This window comes from Drosophila innubila, chromosome X (assembly GCF_004354385.1).
Source record: "Drosophila innubila isolate TH190305 chromosome X, UK_Dinn_1.0, whole genome shotgun sequence".
NCBI lineage: Eukaryota > Metazoa > Arthropoda > Insecta > Diptera > Drosophilidae > Drosophila > Drosophila innubila.
This window is the reverse complement of record NC_047626.1, coordinates 29,819,361-29,839,678: the sequence shown is the minus strand read 5'-3', so window position 1 is coordinate 29,839,678 and position 20,318 is coordinate 29,819,361. Positions and strand designations below refer to the sequence as shown.

General features: G+C 35.1%; 1 protein-coding gene across 1 annotated transcript; it reads left to right on the top strand.

Annotated features, from left to right (window-relative positions):
• The first annotated feature begins 2,787 nt into the window (after positions 1–2,787).
• LOC117793989 lies at positions 2,788–9,602 on the top strand. Its single transcript, XM_034634454.1, has 2 exons — positions 2,788–3,617; positions 8,510–9,602. The coding sequence occupies exons 1-2, from the start codon at positions 2,788–2,790 to the stop codon at positions 9,600–9,602; spliced, it is 1,923 nt and encodes a 640-aa protein (XP_034490345.1).
• The last annotated feature ends 10,716 nt before the right edge of the window (positions 9,603–20,318 follow it).

Below are 20,318 nucleotides of genomic sequence, written 5' to 3'. Positions count from 1 at the left end.
AAGAACTTGCAATTTCATGGCTATATCCTCGAAGTTTGTCACATATGAATAATATATAAGTTTCCATTTCACCTGACAATCATGATCGTGTAATAAACTTAGAAAAACAATAAAAAAAATGTTCTAAAATCACGATTTTGGTCTCAGAACTAAGTTTTTTGGTCTAAAAAATGCGTCGAGAACATAAATTTCTCAAATTAAGAGAACACATGTTGATTTTAAGAACATTTTAAATAAGACCAAGTTCTTATTTGAAGAATAAATGTTCTTAAAACTTAAATCAAAAAATTAGATGAATAAAAATTATTTTTTATATACATATTTTTTTTTCTAATTTAGATTTATTTACATTTTATTTTGTTATAGTAATTTTATAAATGTTATTTTAATTTCAGGAAAGTACGTGGCAAAAAAAATTTTCTTTTTGTTCCGTTTGGTAAAAATTTAAATGTAGTTCGATTAAGAATAGGTTAAAGTAATTTATACAGAAAGTTTTATATTTTTAGCAAAATTTTTGTGGCGTGTGGAGCTTTTTAAATTTGGGGTAATTTTCGAAAAATTTCTGAAAGAGAGTAAATATGCGTTTTAAGTGCAACTTTTGATCAGTATATCTTTAAATCGAGGTGAAGTTGGGTATCAAAGAAGAAAAAAATCCAAATTTGTTTCCTAGTGTGACCATTTTTTAAGTGTGGTCCCGTGGCTCAGCTGTTAGAGTCGCCGACCTATCACATAACTAGAACTACAGTTTAAACAAGGGGGCTCCGCCCCCTGCTCGCTTCGCTCGCGGTGAGGTGCGGCTACAGTCGAGCACGCTCGACAGTAGGATACCCTGAGCCCATGTACTCTTTTATAAAAGTTGATTGTTGCCCATTTTCAATGGGCTCAGGGTATCAAAAATTACACACGCGAAACTATGAACAACTTTCGGTTTTCTGAAGTCACTGTGCTTATCACTGCAGACTACGTTATTAATGCCTTACTGAACTAATACATCACTCGATTACGATTACGACTTGCGATTTACCAATTTATCAATTTCTAATTAATTTTAAATAAGTTTAATATAATAAACTTTAATATAATAAACTTATTTAAAATTAATTAGAAATTGATAAATGAAAAATCTGAAATCGTCATAATCGCTTTAATCGTGTCAAGAGTAGCCACAAACTACAACTTTTCTCAGCCTGCAATCTGGCAGCACCCATTTTCCTCTCTCACTCTCTCCCTCTCACGCAACAAATCAAGCCTGCCAAAGGCTGCTGCAGTGCGCGAAATTTGAAATAAAGGCAATGTCTAATTTTATGAGTTCTTAAAGCGGATAATGCTAAGTTTTTTTTTACAACGATAATAAGCAGATACTTATTATATATATGTGTAAGGAATCGAAAATATTAATAATTTAAATTATTATTTTGCAGCTTTCAGTGCTCGGCAAAGATGCAAGAGTAGTGCTGCAAAATGATCGCTATTTCTCTCATGCAATTTCATATCTGCTTCTGCTGATTTTTGCCATGCAAAAACACATATTTATATATAAACACAACTATATTTTAATCAAATTGTATATTTGTATATACATAAATTATACATTAACATTTTCATTACATGATATCGATAATATTTTTGCTTATCGCAATTCTTATTTGGTACCCAAAAAAAAAAATACTAATTCGTTTTGTCTTTGTGCGCGCCTTGCATACAAACGTGAACATGCTGTCTCGCTCGCACGTTTGATTTGCCATCCAAATGTAATTATTCAACTAAATCTAAATTCCGAAATAACTTCTTTATTTATGGGTCAATCGCTTTGAAATTTTCAGGGTCGTTTAATACGCATACTTCTCAACTGATTGTTCAGTTAGGGAGTGCTATGTCAAAAATTGCGCCTGTAAATAGTTTTTTTGCAATTTGTGGGCGAAGGGGGCGTGGCATCAAAAATTGGAAACAAACTTGATCTGCGTATGGTATTCACAAACCTGCATTCCAAATTTGAAGTCTCTAGCACTTCCAGTCTCTGAGATCGACGCGTTCAAACAGACGGACAGACGGACGGACGGACAGACAGACGGACAGGGCTAGATCGACTCGGCTGTTGATCCTGATCAAGAATATATATACTTTATGGGGTCTGCCACCCCTCCTTCTGCCTGTTACATACATTCTGCCAAACACATTATACCCTTTTTTGCCCATTTTCAATGGGCTCAGGGTATAAAAATAACTGGGTTATTTTGCAATGGTCAAAATCTGTAACTTACCTGTTTTGTAAATTCTTGAAATTGCACTCTAAATGCTTTAAGTAGCATGTAGCTTGCTCAAAATATATATAAATGTAACAAAAAAAAAAAAAAACAAGAATTTTTTATAATCTATATCACAAACAACTATGTATTCGATTTCTATTGATGAGTTGATTTTTGGAATTGAAAAAGGTTGTTATATTATTGTAGTCGGTTTCTATAGAGCTTATTTGTACATATATATGTCTTCTATCTTTAGTTAACCACAATTTAGATAAGCCAGTGTAGTTCAATGAATGAAAGTCGTCAAAAATGTCCCTTTCAATTTCCATGTCCCAGGTGGGACAATAGCGAAAGGCCGCCATAGATGTTTGCTCAAGGCGAATGGTCGCTGACATAACTGGTCTCTAATTACACTTAAGCAAACAAACAAAATTGCAGGTGTCAAAGCTTGAGTTGCGCTATAGTTGGTCAGTTGACCAGTTGGACATCGAGTGGGGATATTTTGGTCATTTGTGGATGCATTGCCTGTGCGAACGGTGGCATGGCGAACACTCTACGGCAACATCTTAATCTTGTGGCACTGATTCTGTTCTTATCTATTGGAGGCAGTTCAGAGGCACTGCTCCAGTTGGACGTATTGCTGGCAGAGCCCATGCGCAACATTCCCCATTTCAATGTGATGCTTCGTCGCGCTCGGTTCCAGGAGGATGCGGCAAATGACAATGCACGCTGGTTTATGCAACACACGGATACGCCACATTGCACGCACATCTACGATGAGCAACAGCCGCTGGGGATGGCCAACAGTCAACCCAGCCTGGATAATCGAGACAGCATGGTTCTGGTCGTTAGCTTAGCCCAGTTGATCTCCAATAGCGGAGCTGTCCGATCAGCTCAGCGCGCAAGCGTCTTTTTCTTCATCGTAGGCGATCACGTGGATGAATTGAACCTGCAACAAAAACGGGAACTGGAGCAAAGCTGCCGGCAGCTGTGGACTCGGTATAGAGTATACAATCGCTACATACTTACCGATACTGAAATCTGGATCTATGATCCGTTTGCACCCAACGATCTGGACGATGGGAATCGTTACACACATGAAATGGGGTACGGAGACACTTTTGAGGATTCCTTTGGCCGCTTGGTGAGCTATGTGGGTGGCGAACCACTTCCCATATTGCTGTTCCACGATATGCGGGGATATCCTTTGCGTGTGCAGATATTCAAGTCTGTCTATGCCCGTCCAATCTTGGATCCCCATACGGGACTAATGCGTCGCATCTACGGCGTTGATTGGCAGGTGGCACAAACACTTCGTGATCGTCTCAACTATAGCATGCAGCTACAGGAGCCAGACAAGAACTACTTTGGGTATGTTAAAGACGAGGTCCGAAGCAGAAGGATCTTAGTCAAGATAGATACATATGATATATATGAGGTAAAGGGCGTGGGTCGTTTCGGGCATCGTGATAGATGGTCCCTTTCCTCTGAATTACGAGCTTCGTGCCGTCGCAGCAAAGTGGAGCGAGCTCGACTGTTGGAGACCTTGTACTTATTGCGTAAAAAAATAAATTATGGTTAAAATAAAAAAAAAATTGTTAAGACGCAATATAAAATGTTTAAAAATGTTACATGAACTTGGCTTTAACTCCGCCTTTTTTGCTTGCTTTTGTAACAAAAGCATTTGTTTTACTTCCGATATTATCCAACTCTTCCAAAATTATCAAATTTTAATCAACTTATTTAGCTGTTTATTTCGTATTATTTTTATACCCTGAGCCCATTGAAAATGTCCAATAAAGAGTATAGTGTGTTTGGCAGACTGTATGAAACAGGCAGAAGGGGGCGCGGCAGACCCCCCAAAGTATATATATTCTTGATCAATATCAACTGCCGAGTCATTTGAGCCATATCCGTCTGTCTGTCAGTCCGTCCGTCTGCTTGAACGCGTCGATTTCAGAGACCATAAGAGCTAGACCCTTCAAACTTGATATGTAGGTTCCTGGGTATCATAGGCAGATCAAGTGTGTTTCCAATTATGGATGCCACGCCCCCTTTTCCCACAAATCGCTCAAAAGGATTTACAGGCGCAATTTGTAAGGTAGCACTACCTAACTAAACAATCAGTTGAGAAGTAAGCCTATTAAACGACCCTACAAATTTCAAATCTATTGACCAATAAATAGAGAAGATATTTCGGAATTAGTTTTAATTCAATAATTACATCTGCATGGCAAGTTGACCGTGCGAGTGAGACAGCTTATATACGTTTATATGCAAGCCGCTCGCAAATTAAGCGCACAAAGAGAGTTCGAACTAGCACCCATTTCTTGGGTACCCAGCATAAATTAGTTCCCATTTTTTTTGGGTACCTACTGAAAATCGAGCGATAAACAAAAATGTTATCGTTTTCATATAATGAAAATGTTGGTGTATAATTTATGTACATACAAATATACAATTGAATTAAAATATATTTGTGTTACTATATAATTATGTATTTTTGCATGGCGAAATTCGATATGACGTCACATTTTTCAATAAAGTCGGACAGAAGCTGATTGCTATTCATGAAATTGCATGAGAGAAATAGCGATCATTTTGCAGCACTACTTTTGCATCGTTGCCAAGCACTGAAAGCTGCAAAACAATAATTTTAATTACTAATATTTCCGATTCCTTACACACATATTCATTAAGCTTCCGCATATTATCATTGTAAGAAGATACTTAACATATTTTGCTTGTAAAATCGCATAAAACTAGACTTTGCATTTTATTTTAAACTGCGCACGCAATGCAGCAGCCTCTGTCAGACTCTAATTTGTTTAGAGAGCGAAAGTGAGAGATGAAATTGCTGCCAGAAATAAGACACATTAAAATTATAGTTTGTGGCTACTCTTGACACACTCTACATCGATTCCGAGCGATTACGATTACGATTTGCGACTCATCAATTTGAATTTAATTATACCCTGAGCCCATTGTTTTTTGTTTTTTGAGATATCTTAACCATACTGATAGAATTTGCATTTAACTTAGTTTTGTACATCCTGACCGAAGTTAGATTAAATCGGTCCACTAAATCATATAGCTGTCATATAACCGATCGGTAAAAATCAAGTTTTAGTATGAAGAAGTCGATAGAATATGCATTTATGTTGGTTTTGTACATTCTGAGCAGATTTGGTTCAAATCGGTTCCATATATAATAGAAACAATTGGTCGAAAATCAACTTTTATTAGAGAGTCCTGGGCTCTGGGTATCCTACTGTCGGGCGTGGTCGACTGTAGCCGCACCTCACAGCGAGCGAAGCGATCAGGGGGCGGATCTTCCTTGTTGTGTTGTATATTTTATTGACATGTTATTTTAATGCTATAATAACCACAAAAAAAACCTTTACACGCGGAAAAAGTCTAGTGACGAAAGCAATTTCAAGCCCAAAATTTCTGATATCCAATTTTGTGAAGAACAAAATTCAGTTTAATATAAAAATGTAAAATATTGGCATTGTGCACTGTGGGCAAAAGGGTGAGCTTCTTTGAACATAAAAATTACATTTTGCGCAGGGCCGAATGCAAATTTATTTTATTTTTTTTTTTTATTGATTTCGTCACTAGACTTTTACCTCGAGTAGAGGTTTTTTTTGTGGGATATCAGAAATTTTTGCAATTGCTTTTGCTTTTGACATTGTAACTTTATCATAAATGCAGGCAGATAGTAGTAGTATATAAATTAAGTTGTTGAATTTCTTTCATGTTTAAATAAATAATTTTTTTAAATTATAAAGAAAACTAGGGGGCTCCGCCCCCTGCTCGCTTGGCTCCCGTTGCTACAGTCGAGCATTCTCTACTGAGACCCCGTACTTACTATGAAAAAAAAGTTTTTCATACTAAGACTTGGATTTCGCCCGATCGGTCCTATGACAGCTATATGATATAGTGGTCCGATAAGAACTTACTTCGCTCAGGATTTTTAAAACTAACCTAAATGCATATGCTACCAATTTGGTTAAAATATCTCACTAAACAAACTATTTTTTCATACTAAAACCTAATTTTGATCCGATCGGTTCTATGACAGCTATATGATACAGTGGTCCGATTTGATCGAACTTTGGTCAGGATATATAAAACTAAGTCAAATGCATATTGTATCAGTTTGCTTGAGATATCTCATAAAACCAAAACTAAAAACGTGATTTTCGACCGATAGAAAAATGTATTTATTCACTTAACAGGTAATATCTTCCAAACCCCTCAACCAAAATTTATGTTTCATATACTCAAATACGCGAAATTGTACGTATTAAAAATTTTCAAATCTATTTGTCTTTTGAACCAGTTATCGGATTTGGGTGATTGAGGTATCAATCGACGCGTATATTTAAGTAGAATTTTTATAAAATAAAAAAATTTTACCAAAAGGCCCCAACAGCCCCATTAGCTGCAATCATTTAAATTTTTCCCCTCCCACTTACACCCCCATATCTCATGTCCCAGGTTGGTTAGAAAAGTATTTAGTATGCCATTTTGTAAGTTAGGACTAAACCTTTCGATCGGTTTATAACTGATCTGATCGGACAGTCGTGGCAAATTTTCCAACTTAGCTATATATATTGTTAGTCGCCTTTCGCACCCTTCGTGCTGCTTTCGTCACTAACGCGAACTGCTGTCCGCAGTGATTTTATTAATAAAAATTAATAATTTCTATAACTATAGCTAATATTCTTTAAATTTTGTCCTGGTTGAAAAATTCCAAACGTCTTTGTTTTGTTTTCAAATGAATAACGATCATTTTTAGCTTGTCTGGCGTAAAATGTATGAACATTTCATATTTCATATTATTTTATGGTTGAAAAACGACAATTTCTTGATCTGGCAACTCTGTGTTATCCGTCCTCCGAACGAACAATGATAATACTGTCTTTATACTGGGCACATGATTGACTTTTAGCCGTTAAGCGGACTTGTTTTCTTAAGAGACCTGTGAATAGAAGAAGACCATGATGCGGCAGCATCTTTCTGAAAGTGTGACAGCATTTTATCTAGTATTTTTTCGGGGTATCGGTAGCAAACAGCTGATTTTATCATCGATAATCGTAAACTATTCAAATTATACAGCGTTAAGAAACAAAAAATTAACGCAAACACGAACTCAATAATCATTTTGGTACATGCAATATAATTCTTGAATGCACCGCTTACCACTTTGACATATTTTCACTTATTATTTTGTTGCAGTAAAAAATTTTCTTCTTCTTTATTCCCGAGTTTGCTCACATTGACAGGCCGAACAGCTGATTTCGAAGCTGCGACTTTAGTGTAAGCGCTCCGCATCATTTAATAGCACCTTCGACAATGATGCGGGAGTCTAAATCTGGTATACAACGCTGGCTAAATTTCTATCTAGCTAATTTAGCAACTGTTTTTTTTATATGGATTTGATATGTCCATTCCTAGCTTAAAGGCTTTAAGGCTAGCCCGTATAGTTAACGGAGTCATTAACGCGATATTTTTGAAAAAAGGTGGCAGCCCCGGAAAATAATTGATTTAATATCGATTTACCACCACAGAGAAAAAGGACAGTTAATATTTGAAATATGCCTTGTAAACCGTCAATCCCTCATTATTTCAACATTGCAACCAACTAGTCGTCGGACAAACATGATGAATCCGTTATAAACATTCACATACAAATTTGATGTAAAATTTATAAAAATGTTGCAATGAGCAATTTTCAATTTGACAATTAGACTTCAAAATACAGGTCATTTTATCGGTTTTTTTTTATCAGTGTAAACGACTTTCGCCTTAAGCTAATGCTTTTTTCTTACCGGCCTCAGTCTAAATTGACTATTAAAGGTGTCAGTGTCAATTTAATTTGGCCTCTGTTCTAAATTCAGTTTTGAAGTTTTATTTCATATATCGCATCGCTGGGTTTTTCTTTTTTTGTGCACTCTAATATTTTATTTACTTTATTGTATAAGTAGAGATTGACATCCTGCAATAATTAAGAAAAACTTTTTGAGATTCTTAAGTAAATTGTAAACTTCTTTTTATTTTGTATTTAATTTCTGTTGAGTGAGTGGATACCTTTTCTTTGTCAAACACAGTAAATAACTCTTCATCTTATTTTATGGGCCTCAAACTACGACACATAGCCCCTAAATCAGCCTTAAGGTTTCTCTGATCTGGGCTCAGGGTACCTAGGAGTCAAGTGTACTCGATCTAACCTGTTTGATGATATTTTTATGTTTTAGGGAGCGAATCGCCAACGGCAGCTACAATGGAGCAATTGGATCTATTTTAAACGATGGTCTGGACATTTGCTTAACCGGGTTCTTTGTAAAGGATTATCTGGTGCAGGAATACATGGACTTCACAGTGGCCGTTTATGATGATCAGCTATGCATATATGTGCCCAAAGCGAGACGCATTCCTCAATCCATACTACCCATCTTTGCGGTGGGCTATGACATTTGGCTGGGCTTCATTCTAATGGCCTTTGTGTGTGCTTTCATCTGGCTTCTGTTGCGACTGACTAATCTACAGCTGCGTATTGTATATGTTGCCGGTCAGAGGTTATGGCAACAGGCGCTGGGTATTGTGGTGGATACGTGGGTGATTTGGGTGCGGGTTAATCTTTCGCATTTGCCGGAGAGCTATGCGGAACGGATGTTCATTGGATCGCTGTGCTTAGTGAGTGTGATCTTTGGAGCCATCTTTGAGTCGAGCTTGGCCACCGTCTATATACATCCGCTGCATTACAAGGACATAATTACGATGCAGGATCTGGATGATAGCGGACTGAAGGTTGTGTATAAGTACACCTCCATGGCCGATGATTTGTTCTTCAGTGAGACATCGCCCCTATTTGCTAGCCTGAACAAAAAGCTTTGGTGGAATCGAGACCTGGATGCGGATGTGACCAATGAAGTTGCCACCGTTGGCGGAAAGGCCGGCGTATCGCGTTATTCGTCCTTGACAATGGAGTCCGCCAACTATTTGCTTATGAAACGCATTTGGGTGGTGCCCGAGTGCCCCAAATACTATACCATCTCGTACGTTATGCCAAGGGATGCACCTTGGGAGGAGGCAGTCAATGGGATACTTCTTCGCCTGTTGAACGCTGGCCTCATCGACAAATGGATCCACGATCAAAAGTACAAAAGGACCGTGAAAATGCATACTGCAATCTATCAGACTGAAAGCGAAAGCAGTCAAGTTCGTGTTCTTACCATTGGTGACCTCCAACTCGCCTTCTATGTGGTTATCGTTGGCACCTTGCTCGGTTGGATGGGATTTCTGGCGGAGCACGCTTGGGCTCGCTACAGAACCTTTAAGAAAATCTAATTAATGCAAAAATTCTCAGGTTTTAAAAAAAACTTTTAAAAAATTTAGTTTTTCTTTAAAGGTGTGAATATTACTTATTTTGATAGCCAAAGGCCACGCCGCTAATGCTATACCTCATAAGATAGTTAAAGTTTTGTAAACTCTTCTTACTTTTAATAATAAAAATAATTCTATGTTTATTTCGAAAATACATGGAGTTTTGATTCTTATTGTTTTCCTTAAAGGCTTTGAATAGTTCACATAGCCGACATAAATTGTGACTTAAAATATTATTATGAATGCCAATTTAATTATTTTTTAAACTCAATTAAACTTGCATTAAAATTGCAGCAAACCTAGCCGCGTACACAGAGGGAAAAAATTAGTGATGTAAGTCCAAACTTCGAGTTTTATATCGAAATAGAAAATCGCCAAAAATAAGCATCGAGTTGTCGATATATCGGAAAATAGTGGATCGAGTTGCAAATATCGAGATTTTTCAAAACAAAATTTTTATTTTGAAAACGTAATTGTAATCACAAAATACACCCGTACATATTTTAGAAATCTTGTTTTTCTTGCATGGTTTTCATGCCTAACTATTTTACGGACGCTCATCAAAAAATGAATGACTAAACTTAATTCTGAAAATAACTAAAAGCCCCCGTGAGTTGTCGATTTTTCATGGAAATCGACTTAATCAACTCGATAGATCGTAAATTGTTGTCTCAAACTGATAAAAAGTTGATTGAAACAATCTCTTGAGGCTAGATAATCGAAAAATGCGCTTTAAGTTGCTCACTTTATTCTGCAGTGCAAAAAAACAGCATTTGGCAACTCGTCGCAAGTAAATTTAAATCGTTTAACTAATTTTAGTACTGAACTATAGGCAATCCACCATCATTAGAAAGGTAAAAGAGTGCTCTTTTTAACTAAAAAAAAATCGAAAAAAAAAACACTTTTTTCGATAAATTTACGCTTTTTATTTTCATGTTACCATATGGTAAAGCTGGGAAGTACACGGTTCAGGTTTTTCCGTATATTTTACTAGTGTTTCGGTACTGTTTTGTTCACAAAATATGATTGTTCCTATGACAGCTATGTGATATAGTAAGCCGATTTAAACCAAATTTGGTTAGGATGCATAAAACCAACTTAAATGTATATTCTGTGAGTTTGGTTGGATATCTCAGAAAACAAAAAAGTTTTCCATACTAAAGGTGAATATGACCTCGATTCCTATGACGGTGCACTATATCTTATGTCGATTTTCCTGACAAGGACGAATAAAAAGAGTGTCATTTTCGGATTCAGCGACCTTAGATTTATCAGTCCTGAAAGTGTCATAAAAAAACTCGAAAAACAGTCGCTCAGAACGATTCGGGTTAAAACGCCACTTTTCGAACTTGATTTCTCACTAAGAATGAAAATTCTGAGATCGAGGATTTCGATTGTCAAACAAAAACCCCATTGGGTTTTCTTCTCACAGGTTGTGGTCACACTCTGAACAATTTCATACAAAAATGTTTCAATATAGGCATTTGACTGACGTGGACGTGTTCTTTATCCATCGGTGGGAACCGATGCTTTTTAAATTCGATGTGTTCACACGACACCGATAGTTTTTTTTACAAAAAGTGTCGGTGGAAGAACTCTCGTGGGAATGCACTTTTAATGAGCTTAAAACAATTTTGCATCAAAATGTCAGTTTCTTAAAAAAGTCTTTCACTATCATTTCGTAAAAAAGGAAGCTTTTTCTTAAATAAAATCTAACAGAATTTTTAATCTATTGTGGTACAAAATGATTCTTTCTTGAAGTTCTTAAGCAATGCAAGCGCCTAAAAGTATGTAACGGGTTTATAATGCCTTAACCGCTTTTTATATTTGTACTCCATGAAACTATGGTCCGGATGAGGTTTTTTTTTTTTTTTGGAATAAAGTCAGTATTTAAAGTTGTTCAAATAAACGATTTTTTGATAGCGATGCATTCAAAATACGTCCAACTCAAATGTTGCATAACCAAAGTTTTCACATTTTCCTGCACTCTTTAGCAAACAGCTTTCAACAGAGAGCCCATGAAACTGTTATTTCAATTTTTAAGGTTACATTTAATTACTTTACAGCCCTAGTTCAAAAACTTTTGTAACAAAATTTATCGTGAATTATTGTGGCTTGTACTTTGTGTTTATATATCCGCGTTGTAGAAAATCAACGTGCAATGTATTGTTTTTTTGTAATTTAAAAACTTGCCTCGCTAAAAAATGTTTGATTAAATTTTATATTTCTAAAGAGGTAACTAATTTTGCTAGCATATGCTAGCAATGCGACTATATGTATTTTGTAGAGAAATCACTTCTGAATTTGTACTATTAAGCTGAAGTTGCGCATTTTTGCGCAATTCTCAAAATTTCACTTTATTGCAGCTAACCTTACGTTAAAAAATGTGTAGTTGTTTAAGGTGTACCGACAACACATGAGACAAAATGACGAATATTATAATTTTTTGGCTTATTTTATTGTGCGCATTGGCGAAAATTACAAAAACTTGTGCTTACGTATTGAATGAATGTTAAATCTTTACAATCGACAAAAAATATAAATTTCTAGTTTCATACAAAAAGTCAGTTCACGACCGATTTTTATAATTTAAGCAATATGATATTATAAATGATAGTATTTCGATCTTGATATATGTTAGCCCGAATGTGAGGAGCATAATATCACATATATATATTCAGTTTGGTCAGATATTTTGGAAAAAGCATGGTTTTTGTACAAAAGTGAATTTTCAACCGATAATTCCTATTATTTCTTATGATATAGTTGTCCGATTGTGATGAAATCTTACCAACACGTTAGGGGCATAGTAACACGCCTAACCTGCAAATTTGGTGCTGATAGCTTGAAAAACAAAAAATTTGCATATTGCAGAATTTTAAATAAAGGCGGCACCACGCCCACTTTTCTAGGCCATTTGCGTATTGATACTATAAGCCCAATGCAAAAATCTAGACCAAAAAATCTTCACTCGTTCTCGAGTTATTAATTTATTCCAAAAAAATCGTCATTCGGACCATAGTGCCTGAGGTTAAAAGGTTGGGTCCGAGCTCAATGCATGTGTATAGTACGAGTATAACAGGAGAAGGGATAAATTTTCAGCTCTCGGTTGAGGAAATACTCATATGTCTATGTAACTTCGTTTCCCTTTGTTCAGGTCAGTTTTTGCTGATTGTTGTCCTTTGCCAAATTCGTATTGTGCTTTTCTTGTTGTGCGATGCTTGCAAAATTCATTTTCCAAAGGCCAGCGGCTAAAATCAAACTGCAATTTAAGCGTACACACGCACACGTACACACGGCTATACGCACACTTACAGAGGTCGATAGAAGCGCTTATATAATTTAGCCCTGTTAACAATGATACGCGGCAATGGCGATGATGACGGCAATGGCGATGGCAATGGGGCTACCCAGCGGCTGTTAGTAATTCGAATTGGCAGCCCCAAATGTATATTGCAATTCAAGGTTGCATTGCAAATGGATGTACGGTAATCATTAGCCATATAGAACTTACATCAAATATCAACAATAATCTTCATGACAATTTACATCTTGTGTTGGTATTTTGAATTAAAGCTTGCAAAAAATAGCCTGTTAATATTAAATATTGTTTCAAATTGGGAACACAGTGCAACTAAATAATTTTACTTTTAGCTAATCTTCACTGTGTACACATTACGCACGCACACTTAGGTCACTGTATGTGTTTATTTAGCAATTGGGGTCTGCACACGAAATTACAATTAAACGGCCGCAGCGGCCGCGACGACAACTCATTTAAGTATTCAAATGTGCACTTCAGCTGTCACACACACACACACACACACACACACACAGGTACACACATCCAGTGATGTAGAGACACAAGAACGCAATTAAATATTCCACAGCTTATGTCTTCTTGACTGCATTAACTGAGACCCTGTAGCCATAATTGAATTCGTAACACTGGCATTTGATACTCGAACAACCCAAGTGTATTATTGTTGATATTCCGGCCTTAAATACACTTACAGGATATTATAACATGCATTTCGCGATAATACATAACAGTAAGTGATATCTATTCCCAATCAACTGAAGCAGCAGTACAGTATTGCCAATGTATCACATTTAGACTATATTTTTAATATTTTGTAATAAGTTGGACTGTAAATTTTTTAAATTACTTATATCTGTAAATGTACAATATAATTATGCGTATCTTGGCCCAAAGTGCATATCCTATTATTTGATACAAATCACACTAGGCAAAAAATTTGAACTTTTTGGCTATAACAAGAACCAAACCCACTGTTTTCGATAAATATGGCGTCCCAAACGACGAAAAAAATCTTTTTTTCTATTGTGAGACTTATTCTTCGAAATTCTTAAAATTTAGCTTTTTTTTACTTTTTTTAAAGGTGCGCCCACAATTGTCATCATTACTCGAGAATGCCAAACCCGATTTTCAAAAGCTTTACTTTTTCTGAAAGCTAATGAATATATCTATAATTGATACAAAGCTTATGATTTAAACCAGTAGTTTATGAGACATACATTTTTGAATTAAGAAAATGATTTGTTTAAGCTTATTTTTTTTTTACCTTTTTTTACTTTAAAATTCGAGGAAAAGTCGAAAAAAATTTTTTACACTTGCTTTTCTATTTTTTTTGCATAGCTGCAATAATAACACGTCGTTAAAGATATGATTCATTAAAATCTATGGACAGACGGCGATATAATATTATTTTGTGTCTAGGCATGTTTTTGTCGACTTTGATGACATCCTTGTTGAGCGGCATGACCTTTAGTATGAAAATTTGTTGTGTAAACTACTGGCTTAAATCTTAAACTTTGTATTAATAAATTATATATTCATTAGCTTTTAGAAAAAGTTTTTGAAAATCGGTTTTGGCATTCTCGAGTAATGATAACAAATGTGGGCGCACCTCTAAAAAAGGTAATAAAAAAAGCCAGATTTAAAAAAAGTTCTAAAAAAAATCCCACTATAAAAAAAAAACATTTTTATCGTCATATGGGGCCTCAAATCTACCAAGAAAAGTAGGTTTGGTTCTTGTAATTTTTTGTCTGTTGCCTAGTGTTATAAACCTTGAGCTTTACAGGTTACAGCAAACAGCATGAATATTATATTGCCATGTTATGTTAATGTTATAAAAACATAATCAGGCCTGTTTCAGATTTCACTTTCTGCTAGATTTATCCGAAGTAAAAATCCTTAACCTGTTTTAATATCATTTTGGAACCATTTTTCGTATTGAACTCATCCTGAATTGGGGAATTTATGTCTGAGATAATAAATAAATAAAGTGTGAAAAAGTACATTTTGTGAAATCCTTTGAAAAAGGAAGGGAAACTCGGAACAGGCCTGATAATAATTTAAGTAGGACATGTTATATCATCAAAAGCTTAGTTTAAGGAACAAACAGTAGCAGTTTTCAAAATTTTATTTGTTTCAGTATAGTTAAATTTGATGGTGCGTCTAACCTTTTGAGCCAGTACAATAAAGAGAGCAATAACTGTTCTCTTCCAGCAATCTACAGCAGCAATGGTGGATATGGGCATTTCCACAGAAAGGTCCACCGCGACTAAAAACTTAAAATTGATCAAAAACTCACATATTGTAAAAATTGTTTTCCCGAAACGAATTTAAGTTAGTTATGTAGGGTCTTAATGAAATTGCATGAAAAATTAAGTTATAGTATTTCAAATTATAGCAAAAAATTATATGCAAAAGCCTTGCCTCTATTGGAGATCTTTGCGCTTTTTAATTTTAAAAAAACTTCTATATTTGTCACGTAACGTCATCGCATATTTTTGCTTACAATCGGAAAGGTCGAAAGGTTCCCATCTCATTCACATAGACAGCTAAACTGAATTGAAAATTTCACTTTTTTTTTTATGATTTTGTCACGTTTAGGCGTCCGAATGTAACATATCGGGGAAACGCCCTCATGTACATTAGGGTGTATCGATTTGTATAGTCTCAATATAATGAAATATTGTAACCCAAATTCTAATTCAACGGTATATTCTAAGATGTTTTCACCAAAAAACCATAGCTCTGAAATCAATTCCTGCTCCCCGCTTTCTGAGTTGACTGTTAACCGTTAACACTCTCTGTTAATAATTTTAAGGAATATTGGTTGTTCTATCTTAGTCAAGCCAATGAGCTGTTGGTGCCTAACACGGGCCCAATTAAATACTTTTTAAATGCTTGTGTCATTTCATTGGCATTGACGTACGCTTTTTCGGCATGGTGCTAAATTGCATTCGTCGAATCTGGTTGCTTTCAATTTAGCCGCTCATCGGCAATGGCACTTGGCAGTTGAGGAAGGCACGAATCAAAGGGCCGTTATTGCCAAAGCACAAATATTGCCAGGGACGCTCCCAGCATGCTAATGAAGGCGAAGACATGGATTTCAAATTTAAATACGCCCAAACACTCAGTCAGTTAGCATTTGTATGTGCGACGACTGGCAAAAATGTCAATTTGATGATCTCGTTGATAGTCAATTGAATGATACGTGCCAATGGGCTGTGCACACGAATTATAGGCTATTTCCACGACCACTCACATTTGCCACATTTGCTCACATTTGAATGTGGCACATTTTGAAACTGTTAAGACATTTTCCATTCAAGCAAAGCAAATCAGCTGTTCGGTTTCTGTGCAAAAATTATAAAATGCTGACAATAACAACATTTCAATATTTATTTTGATATTATAATTGGCGCAAATTTAATGCCTACCGTTTTTATTGAAAACAAAACAGCTGGTTATTGTGATAATTGCATTTTTTTCACGACCTTATCGCTAAGCCTCGCGTGTTCGATTAAAAAATACTGAAATTCGCCGGGGCGAATGGCAAAAAATCTTAACATTCATTATGAATAAGCCAAAATGATCATTCGGATTTTGTACTGAAATGTAGTCAACATTCGGACCGAATGATGAAAATGGCGTCTAATGTGCCAAATGAGCTATTACATGATTAAAGTATAAGCAAATTTGCGAATCTGGTCCCTTTCGCTCGAATGGTTCATCAAATCGCTCGAACTATTTAATTATCAGCTCTTGTCATAATTTATGGTGAACATTCATTTCGAGAGCCATCATCTGGCGCCTTGAATTTTTTATGGTTAATGAATAGCCTTTTTCTAGCTGCTTTTATTATCCAGTCGAGTCGAGTGAAGATGTTTCACGTGTTTCAAAGAATGTTGTAGCAATTGCCATATGCTAATCATCCCCATAGCATTAAGCTTCAATATGATCCTAATGACTCAGCACAACGCATATAATACTATAAGTAATAAAATTTAGCAATCTGAGTAAAATAAAGCACAACTTGATTTCGCATTCAAAATGTACATTGATGAATCCATGTTCGGGTAAACTATTTTTAATAACTTTAATTTGCGGCTTTTTATGAAGATGCACCAACTAAAATAAAGTGATGATCATATTCCGACAAATTCCAAAATAGTGCTGCATACTTTTCAGCAGAACAGTGCTGGACAATTTTCAGAATAAATAAACTGATTGAACAGATGAAATGTACAATGGTTACAATTTGAAAACCACACTCTTCAATATAAAAAAAATTTAAAAATGTAATTCAAGCATTGGCATTGATTATAATCAATAATAATAATTAATAATTATTAGACTTCGCATGGCAGCCAACTGCTCTTACAATAATGTAGCCTATTTTCAGGGATGAGAAATATATTTTTCTAAAGATCTCAGCTCCGATACAGTGCTTGATTAAAAAACTAATAGGTTTTTTTGCATTTAATGAAACACAATTTTTTAAAAAAAACTTGCCTATTACCAAATTTAGAAATGTTTTTTTTTTCGTTTTACTCGATACTGAAAACGCTCAAATTGTTTTTAAAAATATATTTAACTCATTTCTGCAAATACAAGGGCATTACTACTAAATGCATTATTCATTTTCAAACATACTTTTGAATATTACGACAGGTCGAGCAAATGTGACAAATGTTTTAAGTTAGAATAGAGGTGTGATGACTTAAAATTTATTTTAAATTCAAATCGAATTCAACTTTTATCCGGTTTTGCAAAATTGCTCCAAAATCATTATGTAATAGTATTTTATAACTTTTCACTTTGATTTTATGCTAAGCATGCCAAAATCATTGATTTATTTCTTCCGAATTTGAGCTTCGTAAAATCTTGCTTAAATTGCTAACCCGAACAGGTAATGGAATTTCCGCAAAATCTTACAGAAAGTAAAAACCGTAAAGTTACGTTTATAGGTTTAAAAAGTAACGCGTTTCTGTATATCGACTATAGCCTTTAAGACTAGTTTTTTTTATAAAGCATACCTTGCTTTTTAATATTTATGATCAACTCACTGATTTTATTCCTATTTATGTACTTCTTTTACTTCCACATTACAGATAATTCATAAATTCATTCGCCTAGTAATATTGCTTTGAAAATGTTCTTACATTATATAACGCGCATTTCTTAAAGGTCTTAAACACACGATTCGAATTGGCAATTAAGCGATTTTTCATCCTAATCAACTAGTTATAACTATAATGTTAAGAGAAAAAAACATATGTGATTCATTACGCCGTGATTTGCATTTGTTCGAGTACAAGTATTATAGTTTAAAAGTAAATAAAATTTCATGACTGTTGGAAAAAAGGAAAACCAGTTAAACACATTTGCAAGATTGTTATGCTGGTCACGTACTGCACTGGATATTTAAAATGTATTTATCGGACTGCTATTGCAAGAAAATTGCAGTGAACTAATTGCATTCACAATTGCTATGGAGTTACAAGTTGCAAGTTGATGAACTCTGGTGTTGACCAAAATAGACGAGGCAACAGGAATTGCTTTTCCAATTGGGGGGGCCACCTAGTTAGTGGCGAGTTTTTTCCAGTTGCATATGTATGTACTACGTCTAGTACTCGTATATGTTCAAAAATATTTGAAATTCCAAAGTCGGTCAGCTTGTGGCAGATCCAAAAATAAAACAAGCGACGCGACGCGACGCGACGCGCGCACTGAACACATCAAAATTTAGTTTATTTCCGAATCATAACTTTTGTTTATCTTCAGTTTGGTGTTGCTGCTGTTAATTGGACCAGTTCTGGCTCTGTACATGCTACTGCTGCTGCTGTTGCTGCTGCTGATGCCAATGCTATTGCTCGGTCTGATGCTGAGGATCTGGATAATCTTTGCTGCTTGGATTGGTGGTAGCTCAGTGCTGCGTCGCCTTTGTTAGCGTCCACGTGCGCGTTTTAATCCATTAAAATTATTAATTTATTGTTCAAGTGAATTAATTTATAAGCTGAACATTTATATAGATATATTTTTTGTATATATCTATATATTGTATATAAATTGTTTTTACATTTCTGGCCATAATTCTATTTGGCGCGAGTGGCGGATAATATACGAATCAAGTTATATACGTATTTGCCATTTGAATGCCATTTTTTGCTGGCATTTTTGTGGCAATACCAGAAAATACTTTTACGGTCGGTCATTTGATTAGATATACATATATCTGTTTTCAGTTGGTCAGCAATTCCGGAGCGCGTTGCAGTCATTGGTCTCCCACGTACTCGTAGTACCGACTATTTAGTTTATCAATTTTCTATTTTTCTTTTGCCTCTCTGCAATTTCCATTTGTTAATTGTCTCTTGTGTTCTGCTTTCGCATGCAAATTTTGGAAAAGTGTCAAAAAAATAGGGAGTGAGCATAAAATTGGCATCTTTTTGTTGTTAATTTAATGGGTTTTTTTTTGTTGTTGTATATATTGTACAATGCTCTGAGTGTATATATACAATTTGTATTGGGTTGCGTGTTTTATATCCCATTTTTTCGATGCATTAAGGCAATAAATTAAGGCGTAAATATCAATTGGATTTTTTGTTCGACTGTTTTGTGTATTGTTTTACGGTGAGTATACGAATATATAAATTTTATTATGATTTTTCTTGTTTTTAGCCTTTCCAAATTACATTTTCCGTCTATTTTTGAGATCAGCATCGGTTTGCCGGCCTTTTGTTTCTCTTAACTCAATACATTACTGCAAATTTAATGCCCGATTGTGAAAAATTATGGACTTTTATTTAGCTTGCGCCTCGAACAGCAGTACTCACAATAATAATTTTCATGAAGGAAGAGATTTTGGTTATGCCGAAGTTTAAATACCCTAATAGCCCTTTTCCACCATTCTTAAATTTTCGAATTTTTTTCACTTATCAATTTATTTGCTTTTGGCATGCAGTTATTTACGAAACTAAAACTTGTAACTTGACAAAAAATTAGCTTCGGCACACCAAAAATTCGATTCCCTGGAATTTAGGTTGAGATACAAAGACTTAAGCTTGTTTAAATTTCAGCTTTTGGTTTTAGTAAATTGCATTTAATAATTGTGAAGCGATTTTTTTTGACTCGATGTTTTCATAAAACCAAGGCTGCAAATCACCAAAATTTTGGTAAAGGTCGAAGTAAATTAAAAAAAATATATTCATGGTCTAATTTAGTAATGACATACGATTTTATGAATTTTATGTTATAATATAATTTAAGTGAACGTGTTTTGTTTCCGCGCGATTGAATTCACTTCTCTTTTCGATAAGCACTAAATTCCAAGAAAAGTTTCGAGCTACGATGAACAAACTCTAGTG